Here is a 16,320-nt window from a genome sequence, read left to right as displayed (position 1 = left end):
AACCGTGTCGACAAAAACTCTACCACGACCCTTAAAGAACTATAAATAAAACTTTCCCAAAAAAAGTCTTAATTCTAAATGTATTACAATATTTACGAAACGTTTGAGTTCTTTTCATCAATCGATCAGCCAGATATTTGAATTTGTAGGCCCAGTGGGTTACAATATATTTGGTCTAGCCTTCAGATTTCTGTATCAGTTTAGTGTTCATTATTTCCTTTGGCAAGTCTGTGATCAGCATTCTGCTCTTGAAACATGTCGTTGACATGTGACATGCTGGTATACTCAGTTTTATTTCCTTCGTCGTACGAGCGAGTGTTCAATACATAGACAAGTTTAATGGCGGCGATCGAAACAACTCTAAGAAGATTCACAGACTGACCACTAGGCCAATTTTGCTTTCAAACCAGCACATGAGTCTGACATGAATCTTTGCAATGGACTGCATGTAGGCACGGGAAAAAAACCTTTTTATAATTGAAAGCTAACGAGAAACAAATTCAATGGAAAAAATGGTAACAAGATATAACATTTGGAATGTGTGAAAGTTAATCAAATATTTACAACTTACTGAGTAACCTTTGCGTAGAGTCATTCGCCCAGTGCCATCATATCGGACGCGTTCAATTGTATCCAGATACGCGTCAGCCCAATACAATAACCGCGCCGCTGGTTCCATGGTTAGTGCTGATGGGTATACAAGCCTGCGCGATGCTACACTGCGGCGCGCTTCACCACTCAATGAGCAGGCTTCCACTTGTGCTGGAGACCCGCCCCATACGGCCCAAAACATTTCCCTGTTAAAACACATTATATCACTGGCAACACTAAGTTTAGCTGTCACTGTCAAACAAATGCAATTGCTTCCGAATTTTATAATTTTAAAATAATTCACCAATTTCATTACTACAATAGTAAATTTTTAAATTCTAGAGCCTAAGAATAGGTTATAAACTGTATCACCCCTTAGTGACAAGTGACCAGTCCAAAAAAAAATTATTACTCACCCAACAAGTGGATCCACTACGAATCCATGGACTTTGCTAAGAGCAGTGTCGAGTAGTAAGCGACAGGCATAAAAATCGTGATCACACACGTAGATCACTTCGCGGGCTTCGTCTGACAGGTACCAGTTGCCAGAGATCCAATCCACCGCAAGATGGGATACCGCTGTTAAATATAACGAATTTATTATATAACTGGTTTATCCGCGAAATCTAAAGCAACTCCAAAGGTCTCTGAAGCTGTTGAAATTACTTAAACTGTAATGAGTATGGCCTACCCGGTTCTTTAATTAGTCCCATATACAACTATACCCTTAAGTAAGGGAATGCGTAAGCATTTCATCTTTGTTAACAAAAAATCTTAACTTTAGTAATGGCGGCACCAATAGATTTTTTCTACGTGCACCATAATCATGTTAACGATAAAGTTAAACATTATATATTTCTTACATACAAAAATCGACACCTATACAACTCACTGCATTATTATTAATATCCACAGAGGTATTATGAATGAAATTAATTATTTATTTATTTAGTAATCCTACAGCTAACAAAAATTATTTATACAAACAATTACAATTTATTAAAAATTTATTAATAATATTTACAAAAGGGGAAAATCAATAAAAATTATTCAATACATTTAACTAAGTAATGCCTAAATTGTCTGTGTTCTGTGATTGTGTAAAAGTGAGACCACACATACACAGCTTCACAACACATACACTTCTGTGCACATCAATCAAACGGTCGTGTTTGTTTTTCAAAAATCCGAAGACAAGGCTGAATACTTGGTTAAATTAAACAATAGAACAAACGATCTGAGCCTAAACTACAAAGTTAATTGGATGTATTAATGTAACTTACATTCCAGATCGGGAAATAGATCAGGTGTACGTAGATGCGTACGTTGCGAGAAGTTATCAGCGCGTGCGCACACAATGCCCGAACGACTCACATTGTGGTGAATGTAACAGATCGATCTGAAAAAAATATGATTTTATTAACAAACTATCTCTATTAACATTGTTGAATCTATAGTAATATTATAAAGACGAAAGATTTGTATGTAAGTATGTTAGTCACGAATTGGCTCAAAGAGTACAGGACCGATTTCAAAAACTCTCCCACCATTTGAATGCTTCAATATCACTGGTTAATATAGGCAATAAAAATAAAGATTCCTACTAAAACTACAATAATGTTATTCAAGTTTTAAAAAAAATCCTATAAAATATATTTCATCACATGCGCTGCAAATACTATTGATGTTAGAACTTAAAAAAATATATCTACAAAAAATGTTTTTGAAATACGTTTATACGTTTATTTAGAACATAGGATCATGATGGTATCACTTATCCCACGTCATTAAATTCGAGCCCGTTGGCATCCCTACACATCGTTTTAAAAACTAAATGTCCACCCATGCAAATCCGGGACGGGACGCTATCTACCTAATAAATACATTTCCTTACCTGTTCGAATAAAGTATGTCAATAGCGCGTACGTTAAGCGCTAACAGGGACGTATTTCCAATCGATTTGTGCCCGTCGGCCCAGACCCGCTTTACGTCACTCTGCGTCACTGCTACCAAAGACAACGCCTCACCCACAGGATCTATAAATGTATAATAGGAGCATTTATACGAAAATATAAATATAGAAAAATGTCACAAAATTCCCGTTCCGTAGGCCATGATACAATGTGTATTGTTTATGTTTCATTCATGTTGAATTCTTTTCCGTTTTCAGATTTTACCAGAAATTAATTAATCATGACGGAAATATAGTTGTAACTATATTGATCTAACGCTAAATAGAAGTATGAATATTGCATATTTTTAGTTCATTCTCGTTTATAGTCCTTAGTAGTCGCAAAAAGACATTGCACAAATGTATATCATCATATATCATAGACGAAAGTAACGTAATACTTTAAATGAAAGTCCGATATTTTTATTATATCATACAATTTCGACTTAGTTTTACCACAAACTGTATCTTTATACTATTTAACATTTTTTCTATACAACTGCAGAACAGTAAAACAAAAGTATATGCCAAGCCTCACCATTGATAGCAACACACGAGCGATGGTCACTCTTGAGCGTATACCCTGTAGCGCACGCGCACGTATACGCGCCAGGTGTGTTATGACATCTCTGCGAGCACAAGCCGAGCCACTGACATTCGTCGCTATCTATAAATACATACCAATTCAGTTTCTTTATTAGATGACGTCATATTAATCTGTACTTTGAATGGTTATTATTTATTTTAAAAAATCAGTAGGTACCCACAAACAGGCCCAAAATTATTGGTACTAACCGACGCAGGTTCCATTCTGTGGCTCATACCCAGGCGCACAGTAGCAGGCTAGGCCTTGATTCGTCGGTCGACAGTCGTGACAACCCGCTGACGCGCATTGGCTTGTCGTAACTGGAATTAAAACATTTATTATAAAAAAAATTAAAAAAAAAGTGTGGGCGTACAAAGTACATATCAGAAGTGAAACTTCTTTGTACATTAATTATTAATAAGCCAGCCTTAATAAATGATCATGTACCAGTATGATCACTCCATGTATTTGTGTATCGCACTATGTACGTGCTAATGATAATATAAATAAATAAAAAGCTGCGTTTTCTGCATAAGACGTTATGCGACAGAATTGCCATCTTAAGTTCTAATATGTAGGTAATTACTAAACGAATACATCATTCGATCTCCATTTCTCACTCTCTCTCAATCGCTTTCTTCATTTTCTTCGACAAAAACGCTGAACATCTTCGTTACGTTTCACCTGTTAAAATTATACAGAAGAGATATAAAGAAGTTTCACTTCAAAAATCACATTTCTGTGCAGGTAACTACGTACTCGAGGATTTCCAACGTTGCAAATTTATTTATAAAAGCTGTTGCAGAAAAATCTATACATGTAGTACATAGCGATATTCTGTAACGTACGTGTCGCATCATAATTAAAAAGCTCCGACTGAATTATTCATTTATCGACAACTATGACATAAGGAAGCGATTTCCACGTACACAAAAGATGACGGACTCGGTAAACATTACGCTAATTTATATGCAAATTTAGACCGCAATGCAGAAACGGGGAAAAGAAAAAATCAGACAAATACCTAGCATTACCCTAATTGATGATGGAACTGCTTCTTCGAAGTTTTTAATTAAAAATTCTAACACACAAACAAACAATAATAATTTAAGTGTCTTTAATAAATATATATTTTTTCTTTTCTTTTTTTTTGTCATTCAGTTTAATATGATATGTTGTTTGGTTGATATTAAGTGTAAAATGCTGTGTACAGATATAATTGGATATCAGATTTGTATGTTGTTTAGTGTATAATAACTGTATGTATGTAATCAATCTTTCTGTTTTTGTACCTTAATGTAAAAAAATAAATAAATGTACATTTGTATTTTAATGACATATTGTGCTAATTTTCTAAATCACCCTTCGTATGTACCATTCAGTACGAAATAAGTTGTTTTTTTAATTATCTAAAACAAATTCTGACTACCTTTATATGAGTTATATATAAAAGAATAGTATTGGCCTAGTGCTATCTAGTGCCGTAGATGCAATGCGACTTTATATGTGCGCATTAAACACTCGTTCGTACGGTGAAAGAAAACATCGTGAGGAATCCGGCATGCTTTAGACCTAAAAAACCTGTCTGGCACTGAAGGCAGATCACCTGCTCGTCTATTAGAAAAATACTAACCATAACGAAACAGGTTGTTGCAGCATTGGTATAAATATGTTTAAAAAACTATCATACTTATATTATATGCCAGGAGGTTACATTTAATTTTTGCTCCTTAAACCTCCTTGTTACAAGTTTGTCATTCAGATATTTATGAATATATAATACCATAAATACGGTTTCATAAAAACTTTAATTTTTTATACTTTTTAATAATTTTGAATTTAGAACACGTATATATATAAACTTCTTGCGCCATTTCACATATTTTTTAGTGTTGATTATAAAAGTACGATATGGAATGGGGTTTTAAAAGAGAACAGGAACAATACAGAAAAATATCCTCTTTAGAGGTACTCGGTTGAAAAATTTTCGAAAAATACGTAAAATAATAAAGTCCGACGCTACCAATTTATAATACCAATTAAAGATTTCAATATACGTACAGTTATCACAGAAATCCCACTCATCACTCCCATCTGGACAATGTCTGGTGCCATCGCAGAATTGGTACACAGGTACACAGCTGAACCGGCCATCTACAGGTGTGCTGCAACGCGCCCTGTTGCCCCAGCATTTAAAGTCTTTCTCGCCTGTAAAGTACACTGATGTTAGAGATATATTGAGACTTATTTATCTGAAAAACTCACCATAATGCATTTATAACGACTCTATTGGTCTATTGCTTAGCTTCGCTACAATCCACCAATTGTGTCAAAGGAGGCTCACCTGATGTTAAGTGATACCGCCGCCCATGGACACTGAATGCCAGAGTGCTCGCGAGTGCGTTGCCAGCCTTTTAAGAATTGGTACGATATTCTCTCAAGTACTCAAATTTAATTGTCGTTAATTTACTGATTGTTTGAGACATATCGATGTACTATATTAATCGGATAACGACTATTATAAACGTACTTTCCAATTTACTAGTATTACGTTAACTTATGAAGAGGCATGTAATAAACTTATTTTTATTACCATATAATTTTGCAAATTAATTAATGAGACTTCCTATTAGCTGTCAGAATTTCCTACTCTGTAAACCAAACCCTTTACAAAATCAACCTTACCGTTTTTTTTATATAGTTGATTGAACTTTTGAAAGAAATTAGGTACATATGCCTTCATGATACTTTTAAATACTACTGTAGATTTTTTGTCATAATTAACATTAACGGCTATTAATGACATAAAAGCGAGTTGGCATAATAGTTGCTCATACTTTACTCTCTTAAATAAAAAATATTTTCCTTCTTTCAGTGACTACCAACTGCCTTATTAAAAGCAACCCATCATAGAAACTTACACATATAAGGATCCTCATCCGAATTATCATTGGGGCCGCAATCAGCATCTCCGTCACACCGCCAACTGGCAGCAATACAGAGGGCGGATCGTGCACATCTGAAATGCCCAGATGCGCATGCGGCGGACGTGCAATTGAGTTCGTCCGAACCATCAGCGCAATGGGCGCGTCCATCGCACCGCCACGCGATTGGTAGGCAGCGAGACCCATCAGCGCACCGAAACGAACCTACACTACATGCATCATCTGTTTCACCAGGCACGCCTGCAGATGATAAAACATGATGAGAGTATGTTCCAAATTATATCCATTCATTTTAACATTAAGTACCCTAAAACACCGCTACCTGACTAGACTAAGTTCCTTTTCCTTTGTATACAGTACTAGCTGACCTGGCAAAAGTCGTTTTGCCATGTACATCATTTATTACTTAGAACATTTTATGGTTCTATCTTTAATAGTTTAGGCAGGGTACGCAAAATAAGTAACTTTTTTGGTTGATTTCTTACACCTTGTGTCCGAAAAAGCCTAATATCTTACGGAACCCTATTTTTTCCAAAATTAAATATAACCTATATTACTCGTGGATAATGTAGCTTTCGAATGGTGAAAGAATTTTTAAAATCGGTCCAGTAGTTTATGAGCCTATTCATTACAATCGAACAAACAAACAAAGTTTTCCTCTTTATAATATTAGTGTAGATACGCAATTACGAAAAATTTACGTGTATATAATAAATAATATGTTAAGTTAATACTTATAATAGATGCAAAGCAGTTAAATAGAAATGCGCCAGTTATATGGTTATTCATTGTTAAATAGCACCATGTCCCGACTTCGTATGCCTTTTTGCTCATATAATACAGATATTTCTAGATTTCTTCTAAGGTGAAAAAATAAAATTACTTTCCTCTCTATAACATTATAAAGCATGTATCTTTGGCATAAAGCTTTCTCCCAAAATCCATAAAATTTTTACTACAATTGTCTATCAACACCATTAAATATTCTCTTGTGATTAATTATGTAAAATAATACCCAACAATAACCATACAGTAGATGATAATAAAATTATTGTATCGCTATTTGCCACCTTCCATTTCAATGTAATCGGCACCATGCAGTGAACCTTTTGACATTGCCGCTTTGGTCACAGATTAAATATAGTCATTTGTTTATTTAAAATTATAATAAAAAAATAATAAAAGCTAATAGTACACCCATTAACAGGCCAACACAGCATGATTTTGCCAGCCACTATTGCTTACTAACAGAATCCTTACAAACTATGTGTGATCTAAAACGAGAGATAAATTATAAGTTATAGCAAAATATATTGGAGAAGTTAGCTCTCCGAAACTGTGGTATATGAGTAACATAACATCCTAGTAAAGGCAGCGTTAAAACCGTGGATGGTTCTGGAAACTCTTTTGCGTTACATATTAAATTCTGACCTCAAATAAGTTGCTCAAACTCCTATACTGGCATAGATATATTAATTTAGTCTAGTGTATATATTTGTGTTTATATATAGTATATTTTGTATTCATTTGAGTCGTAAACCTTATATTAATTTTCTGTATCTATCTAGCTAAAGTTATGTGATAATGTGAGTCATTATCGCAGCGTTTGGGGTCACCGATACAAAGAAACGCCTTCATCTGTCAACTGCATTTATCAGAATTCATCATTTACTTTATCATTACTTGGAAACCCTACATAATCGACATTAAGTTGACTCTATGATAAAACGAAGAGCACCAAATGGCACAAGCATGTTTAATTTATATTTCCACTATGGGTAACTGGTGTAATAATTTATTTCTGACTTTTGGGACTGGAGTCGTGTTGCAAAAACTCCGGCGCATATTATTACGGAAGCACGCTATGTAATATCGGTGTCTTGTTACCACCGTACCTAAAAGCACATTCAGTTAAATATATATGCGTTTGGAAATCCGATATGTATCGCAAAAGGCCTCGACTTGGTTGCGGTGAGTGACGGCCACGCAGGAAGCGTTAACGAGATCAAGTGGCATGCGCGCAACAACCCCTCATAACGCGCATTGCGTATTATGTAGTGAACGCAATGCTACATGTAATATGACGCTATTGAAACAAATTGTCATTTAGCAAGTACTCAAGTTGATATTGTTTTGCGGTTCGCGTGACTTTAATAGACAACGTGAAATGCCTCCGACAATATAGTAGTATATAGTTCTTTGAAACCAGATAGGTACAGTAGGGACAGAACTCATCACTTCGAAGCACTCGCCGACCTGCTGCAAAATTCCATAAGGAAAGAAAAACATGGCAGGCCGTAATTAAAAAGTTATCTAAATACCGATTTCTACGATATGGTGGAGGTGAGACGTGCAATATCGGGGTTATCACACGCGCTACGCTTGGGGGGGAATCAATCAAGTCCAACAGTTGGCAAGAAAACTTTCCGTATAAGTAGTGAGCGCCTTTCTGCAGTCTATACTTTGACTATGTTCACTACTACTTACCTATACATGGTACAACGGTTCAGAGTTGTACCATACCCGTAGTTATCTATAAATTATCGTAATTGAATAAATCAATCACATAATCATTGTATGCGGGGTCTTAAGATATCAAACCGAGACGAATGTATGTAAGCTTTCAAATCTCTGGGTGTTTTAAATTTTGATAACTTGCCAAACATACGAGATTTTAGATGTTGAATTGTTGGTAAAGCTACGCCCTTCCCAGCCACCATGATCCAGTGTATTGTTATGATTATAAAAAGACAATTTTTAAAAGGTTACACTGCCATTGCATTGTAATTTCTTGACATTAAAAAAAAACTGTGTCACAAAATGTCTAAAAATTCGCATTTAAAAGTACTATTATCCTACAATGTGTATTTAAGAAGAACAATAATTCTGTAACAATCGTCATTTTCGAGACTTCCTCAAGGTATAGTAACAAATACAGGTGAAAGCATTATTAAATGAACAAAACCAACAAAATGAATAAAATTGTTATAAAGCAGATCACAACATATTTTTTATGAGGAATGTAGTTTTAAGTCACCACCAAGCCTAGTTTCATAAATGATTTTAGGCGATCAGCCGAACACATTATTAACTTATTTATTATACTTTATTTAGTAAACAATTCGAAACCTAAGTGGTGTATAAAGACTACATATTATAGTCTAAGACATAGATTTCAATTATTCTGATATATATTATTCAGATATAGTTTTAGTGGCATCTGATAAAAAAGTAAAATAAATGTAAATTTGCGTGCTTAAAATACTTATATATTATATTATAATACTTAAAGTAGTAAACATGCGAACTAAAGACAAAGAGTATTTAAGTATTTTCTTTCCCTTAATCTACTTTTAGAACAACAATAATGACCATTTTTTTATTTTGTCCTTAAGATTTATAAATTCATGAACAAGCTAATGACATCTTAATTAAGTTTTTTTATTTATCTCACTATTCATTTTAACCATTAAAGAGTTATCTTCATACATATTAATAGTAATAAGCTTGCCTTAACTGACCAACTGAAGTGAAATCTGACAAGGACACCCTCTGGCTTGCCTTATCTGTCCAGACTAAAGTCCCTGAAGCATAAGGCTCAGTATTGGAAGTGTCTAATGGTGGTTCTGTCCACTAAATTGGAGAGTCACCATCTGCCAAAAGCCCCCCAAAAGACTGCCCGGTAATGCGCGGTAAATGAAAGAATTAAAATTAAATACAGGCATCCAATAGGCATGCAACCACCATTACCTCAACAAAAGCTTCTTAAAAGCATGCATTACGATATTAAGAAATCTCTACATGCATAGGTGCAGAAATCTTGAGTGCATTATTCAACACTGGTAGTGCCTCTTCTTTCGCCCACTAGTGGCTTACCAGGGAGTGTAGGCGGATCGGCGAGGGCTGCCACTGGCGTCAAAAGCGCCACAGCCACAAGAACTACCCAATACATCTTTCGCGCAATATACTTTTTACGCTTAGCGCCAACTATTGCACTTCGGAATCATAACGCACTCGACGATAATAATGTACTTCCAAAAACAGTAGTGTTTTCTGTTTTTTCTATTTATAAACACAGAATATTCATTTTCAAAAATGTAATACACAATAATCTAATCAAATACCGAGCAGCACAACCGGCTTCATCAGTAAATATTGCACACATTAAGCATACAGCACCCGCTTTAATAATACTTCTAATAATTATAAATAATTGCTAAACATTAACAATGAGAAACCGGTTCAGACAATAATTGGTAACATTTTTTTTATTTTTTAAATACGGTGGTGTTCAAGCATACACCACAAACAACACAATACCACAACACAATAAGCTCATTTTTAAAGTATTCTGTGCACTAATCGCTATTGACACAGAGACACTCAATCGATGTGAGCACTGAGCATCAAACTTCATAGATGAGAGCACCACAGACCTGTCTGAGAAATTAAAGCAGCTTACTGCTTTGTACTTTGACTTTCGTAATTTTAATAATATTCTGTTGTCGTCACCGTCACTCTATATTTGAGAGGGTTTGTACTTTGTAATCTATATAACTATACATATATGTATTTAATATTTTGACTTCAAATCACGAATAAAATAAATTAGATTCTAAATCTTTTTGCTTTGATAATTGTAACCAAATTTGATTTTTAGTGCATGTAAGTCATGTAGCAATATTAAGAAGCGTAACTTAGGCTATTACTTCTTTTCACATAATAAAAATTATGTAATATTTGTCTGAGGTTATAACCTTGTTTTGACAGTTTTCTACTATCAATACAGATATTTCTACAAATATGGGTGGGCACGGTCACGGAACACCTTACACAGTTCCGCATTACTCACAGTTTAAGATTGATGGTATTCGTGAGCTTGAGGAGGTTCAAACTGAGCTCGCCAAGAGGGGGCTGAAGGATCCATGGATTCGGTATTATACCATATTTAACTTACCTACCTGATTATTTTCCATTTTGGTTCTCTTATGTATATATATATAGTGTTTACCTGTTATAGGATGCAGAATTATCACAGCTACATTATTATCCCGAACAAGATCTTTGCCGTAATGTGATAAATTAAGTAATTTTATGTTTCAGTTATAGTTTATTGTAATTGTGTAAATTTGGATGATAATATTATAAATTAGAGTATTTACATTGTATTGTTGTGTAAACAAAACATAATGAAATTGAATTGTAGCTTAACTCACAAATATTTTTTAGAAATGAAGCCTGGCGTTATCATCCTGGATTTGGTACAAAATGGCTGAAGGCTCGCAAGTTATTCTTTAGAGGATTCCCTCTGGGTCTTGGTCTAACCATTGCCACTGTTGCCTTTAATAAGCTCACTGGAGGTGATGATCATGGCCACCATGGAGAACACCACTAAATTAAAATTAAGTTTTTAATAGCTACAAAGTTAGGATCATAATTTATAAATAAAATCATTATTCAAACTTGTTTATTCTTTATTATGAAAACAAGTACCTATTGAAAGACGCTGAATGTTTTCATAATAACCTTCTGACAAGAAAATACAATTACTTTGGGTAAGGAAAACTAATACATATGGTATTAAGACTTTCACTTAATGTAAGTATTGTTCTAAACAAAATTATCTTAAATTCAAAAAGTTTTTAGACCAAAAATAACAATATACACTACACCACAATCATAATGTCACGGCACATGCAAATCATTGGTTTAGGTAGTACGAGGCTTGAGGTCATCAAAAGAAGGCCGTAAATAGATAAAGTTCTTCTTAGATGGGTTGTAGCTTTCATGCCCCTGCAACAGAAACACACTTTATTATAGTAATGTTATGGGATTTATATCATGTTAGTTTATACCTTATTATTTATTATTATATTATTTTAGGCAGTATCACAGTTTTTTTTTTTAAATTTCAAGACTAATTAGCTAGAAATTTATCTTATCTATTAAAATTTCACACCTGTTCACTCATTTTACTATAAAGCAACTATTTAAGAAGTTTAAAAAACAATCCCCAATAACAATTTAGTGTGATTATGTACCTTAGACCAGTCATAACCCATTGCATATGCAAAGATCTGTCCAGTGTGGTTGAATGCACACTTAGTGAGTGGTTGGTCTAGTGCTTCGAAAGACTTCAGCTTGGTTCGCGCATCTTTGTCCCAAAAGGAAAAGGACCCATCAGAACCAACTGTGGCCAATGTACCATGCACTGGATGGAATGCAACATCATTCACTGCATAAATATCCTGAAAATATTAATTATTATTACATCATAAAATCTCCAAATTTTACAGTTTCAATCATAACTGAAAATAAATAATTAAATAACTGACTGTATACAGTTGTTCAGTAATTTCCATAGTAAAATTGTTTATAGCTAATGAGCAGATTAGTTAAGGTGATTGGACAAGAGTTTTATAATAAAACACATATATTTGGTAATTTCCAGACTTCTCTTACCTGATAACCATTATTAGTGCCAGATGAACGATGGCACTTAAATGTAAAGTTATCCTTAGGGTTTGCTGGATTTACATACTGGATTGCAACACGGCCTTCTACAGAGCCTACAGCAAAACCAGTAGGTTGCTTTGTCTTTTTGTCTTTGAAGATTGCAAGGCAACGATGCTGGTACTTAAGTGGCGAATCTACACGCTTTACTTCTGCAGGTTTGCCCTCTAATGAGTAAAGACAAATGGAGCGATCTGCAAGTCCTACTGCCGCCATTGGGTAGTCCTTATACAAATAATTATAATTTCTCATTTAGGATATAAATAGCTAATTTATGAAACAGATTGTTAAAACTATTTAAATACATAGTTATTTTCACGGTTGTATCAAATCTCTTAATCAGGAACCTTATAAATAAAAGGTTTAAATAAATGAACAGCTGCAACCGCTTCTTTAGTGTCAATAACTTGAAACAATAATGTTAAATAATATTTGATATATTCCAATTCCTTTGACAATAAAACTGTAATTTATGTTAATATATTATTTCAAAAATATAATAAAACAGATAAAGCATAGTAAGAGATTTACCACATCTGCACAATAGCACCTTTCTGATAGATTTAATGACATTATTGGTACTGAACTGCGTGTGTCCCAAAACTGAAACACATTTTATTACATTAATACATTAAGTTCATTTATGTCATAAAGATATTAATTTTCAAACTGGAAAAGATATACCTTTAATGTTTTGTCCCAAGATGCTGTCATTAAACAGGTGTAATTTGGTGCTTTGACCCAATGACAAGTTTTGACAGGAGCATCATGTGCTGCTACCTAAAACATTAATTTACATAAAATAATTTTTTACTTTATTTATTATTGAGAACATGATTTTAAGATCCAGAACAATTGTCTAAGCTGGAAAGTGTAAAAAATTATAGGCAATAAAACAAATTAGTACCTGCACAGCAGCATTAGATGCCAGATCCCAACATTTGACACTTTTATCTGTTGATGCCATGAATATTTTTGAGCCATCCTGCAATATTTAGAACTAAATAGATACATTTGTAATTAGTTTCACAGAAAACAACCTGAACCATTGTAATATGGAATAATCAAAATGACTGATGAAATGAATGAGGGGTTTTAATTGTTAAAGCTATCAATAAAGGATGAAAACTAATCAACAAAAAAAATGTGCAGAAACACCAAGGCATTTCATGTTACTTACATCATGCCATGCTACATCCAAAACTGGCCCGCCCATACTCTGAGCAGCTTTTGGTACCGTCTTGCCTGAAGCTTCCACTTCCCAGCATCGGACCTGCAGAAAACCACTTTTATTTAAAAAAAATTAACCGAATTAAAAAATAACTTCATTTTAGGTTACCTGGCAATCCCAACTACCGGCAGCAAGGAATGTCTGCGGGACTGAGGGAGGAGAAAACTTAAGCGCTGAGACAGTATCATCAGGCGGAGATGCTACTTCTACATCTTTGTTAGGATTTGTTCCGCCAAACATAGTGCTGAATAAAGCACGTAACTAGAATAGTATTGATTCTGGTTTAGGTTATACCGGTATATGTTATATGTATTCCGGAAGGAGTAAGGTATTATAAAGCTTTCCTTTTATAATGACAAAGGCCTTTATTTTGTACTACAAACAAATTACGTGTTTACGAGCCTAATTTTGATTTTTGCAATGAAAACAAGATTTGAGTAGCGAAAAGAGATAAACCACAAAATATGTAAACATAAAGAATGACAATTGACACAGACGTTCGTTCGTACATAAAAAACTTTAGTTAATTGTCATTTCTCAATTGCTACTTGGTCATTTGCTTGTTGTATTAAATTTTAAATAATCTTCCCGTAATTTAATGTTTATAAGTTATAAATTATTTTTGTAAACTTTTTTATTCCACTTCAAATTTATCAGGGTTTCAAGTGCCTCGACTAAAGGTTTGCATTTTATAATTATCATCATTAATAAGCTTGAACCTTGTGAGAATAATGAAATTTGTTTAAAATACTTTGGAGACTAGGAGCGAGAACTGAAAGGTATATTTACTACAAAACTTAGTTATTGCTAAGTTTGAAACAAACTCTTGTTATTGTCACGTAGAATTTATAAGATGAGCAATGCAGAATATGTCCAAATAAAAGACTTGAAGCCCAATATGAAGAATATAAATGCAATTTTTATTGTGCTGGAAGTGGGCCCGCCGACATTGACGAAGGAGGCGCGCGAGGTGCGCACATTGCGCGTTGCGGATGCGAGTGCATCAGTAAATCTGTCCGTTTGGGACGAGCCGGGCGCGCTTTTGCAGCCCGGTGACATCGTGCGACTCACGCGCGGCTATGCCTCGCTGTGGCGGCAGGCTCTAACTCTCTACTCAGGAAAATCAGGTGATATTCAAAAAGTTGGAGAGTTCTGCATGTTATTCAATGAGCAGGTGAATATGAGTGAGCCACAACCAGCTCCGACACCACCAGCTGCTACTCCTGCAGTACCAGCCCCTGCAGCTTCTGCGCAACCTGCTTCTGACCGTTATAACCAAGCATCAGAGCACAGTGGTCCTGGAAAGCACCCACATCGAACTTATGTACGTGGTCGAGGACACCAACGCGGAAACAACCGCAGGTAGCCCTTGCCTTAGCACATGTTTGTTTATAACTAAAATGGTTCTTCAAAGTATTTCATTAAATTAATCTGTTATAATTTGTATATAAAATAGTTATAATTAAATTTTACATTTAGTAAAGTAACATTAAATGTACTGCGGATTTGCTTAGTGCCTGGATGCTATAACTTGTGTTCTGTAAATCCACTTGAACTTTTAAGTTTTATGTTATTATGTAACACTCATCAGATCATAATAGGTTAAATGAAAGGTGTAACAATGGTGTTGACTATTATTAGTGTATAAATTTTTACATGTAATTGTATTTATAATCAGTTTTATTATAAAGCTGACATAAATTGTAGCGCTAAGCAGTGTTGGTTTTGAGTAGTCATGCACAATAGAATTTTTTTCTTTATATTTAATAAACAATTTTATTAATTAATTGGATATATCTGGAACTGCACTTACTGCAAATTTTAGTGATATTCATATTAAGTTAAATTTATGAATACTAATATGTAAATTGTGGTAATACAAAAAGTCATTATTTGAAAAGAGTAATTAAATGTAATGTCTGTTACAATTCATTTGCATTTTTATATTAAATCCATTCATTTGAGTTAAATTTGCTACATTCATTTACCTATATCATCTAGTAATTTTATTTTGTATAGTTTGCCATGAATTGTACTATTTAATTGTACACTAGCGGAGCCGACAGATGTTGTCCTGCATATTTCAAGTGATTAGGATATTAAACAAAGTATGAGAATGAAAGATATATGATGTAATTATGTATTCTTTATTTTGAATCAAACCGTTTGGTTACGCGCCAAGAGTTCTACTAGTTAAACTATCCAAGACTCGTACCTACCTCAAAAACTAGCTTGTTTATTTGCTCTATACATAAATGACCTAGATACTGACTGCCGGGCAGATTGGTGAATCTAAACTATCTACTTAAGGAGTTTAGTAACTTTCACAAGTACAGTACAATTATATGTACAATAATCAAAAAAAAATTAACACAGACTTATTTTATATAAACCTCAATTTTGCATGTTATTGCCATATGTAAAAATCAAATATGATCTGTAATGATTCGGTAGCAACAGCAAATAAATTTAAAGTGAAACATACAAAATGAACATAATTTAC

General features: G+C 34.1%; 3 protein-coding genes across 3 annotated transcripts in view; 1 reads left to right on the top strand and 2 right to left on the bottom strand.

The window, feature by feature from the left end:
* LOC110996336 (low-density lipoprotein receptor-related protein 1B) overlaps positions 1-10,544 on the bottom strand; it is a 57,096-nt gene extending 46,552 nt beyond the window's left edge. Inside the window, exons 1-9 of the mRNA XM_045628375.1 lie at positions 9,950-10,544; positions 6,050-6,313; positions 5,190-5,336; positions 3,338-3,448; positions 3,081-3,209; positions 2,486-2,627; positions 1,875-1,990; positions 1,008-1,170; positions 572-797 (exon numbers count right to left, since the gene is read on the bottom strand). Of these exons, the coding sequence (XP_045484331.1) occupies positions 572-797; positions 1,008-1,170; positions 1,875-1,990; positions 2,486-2,627; positions 3,081-3,209; positions 3,338-3,448; positions 5,190-5,336; positions 6,050-6,313; positions 9,950-10,025 (1,374 nt within the window). The 5' untranslated portion in view covers positions 10,026-10,544. The remainder of the gene's footprint in view (positions 1-571; positions 798-1,007; positions 1,171-1,874; positions 1,991-2,485; positions 2,628-3,080; positions 3,210-3,337; positions 3,449-5,189; positions 5,337-6,049; positions 6,314-9,949) is intronic.
* A 985-nt stretch (positions 10,545-11,529) lies between these two features.
* On the bottom strand, positions 11,530-14,277 carry LOC110996359 (protein Rae1). The gene is made up of 8 exons (XM_022263993.2): positions 13,926-14,277; positions 13,767-13,859; positions 13,494-13,571; positions 13,271-13,366; positions 13,118-13,189; positions 12,536-12,811; positions 12,115-12,321; positions 11,530-11,866 (listed from the first exon to the last, which is right to left on the bottom strand). The coding sequence occupies exons 1-8, from the start codon at positions 14,055-14,057 to the stop codon at positions 11,783-11,785; spliced, it is 1,038 nt and encodes a 345-aa protein (XP_022119685.1). The 5' UTR covers positions 14,058-14,277; the 3' UTR covers positions 11,530-11,782.
* An 80-nt stretch (positions 14,278-14,357) lies between these two features.
* LOC110996399 (SOSS complex subunit B homolog) lies at positions 14,358-16,215 on the top strand. Its single transcript, XM_022264052.2, has one exon. The coding sequence runs from the start codon at positions 14,671-14,673 to the stop codon at positions 15,181-15,183; it is 513 nt and encodes a 170-aa protein (XP_022119744.1). The 5' UTR covers positions 14,358-14,670; the 3' UTR covers positions 15,184-16,215.
* Positions 16,216-16,320: the final 105 nt, after the last annotated feature.

The sequence above is a fragment of the Pieris rapae genome, chromosome 5, assembly GCF_905147795.1.
Source record: "Pieris rapae chromosome 5, ilPieRapa1.1, whole genome shotgun sequence".
Classification (NCBI taxonomy): Eukaryota; Metazoa; Arthropoda; class Insecta; order Lepidoptera; family Pieridae; genus Pieris; species Pieris rapae.
The sequence above is the reverse complement of the archived record's forward strand: the minus strand, read 5'-3'. Positions and strand labels throughout refer to the sequence as shown.

Excerpts from the sequence above, each read along its gene's own strand:
- LOC110996359 (XM_022263993.2), bottom strand. The coding sequence starts at position 14,057 with ATGTTTGGCGGAACAAATCCTAACAAAGATGTAGAAGTAGCATCTCCG. Across the intron at positions 13,860-13,925 it reads CCGGTAGTTGGGATTGCCAG|GTCCGATGCTGGGAAGTGGA; the intron begins GTAACCTAAAAT and ends GGTTTTCTGCAG. Across the intron at positions 12,322-12,535 it reads GCACTAATAATGGTTATCAG|GATATTTATGCAGTGAATGA; the intron begins GTAAGAGAAGTC and ends TAATATTTTCAG.
- LOC110996399 (XM_022264052.2), top strand. The coding sequence starts at position 14,671 with ATGAGCAATGCAGAATATGTCCAAATAAAAGACTTGAAGCCCAATATG.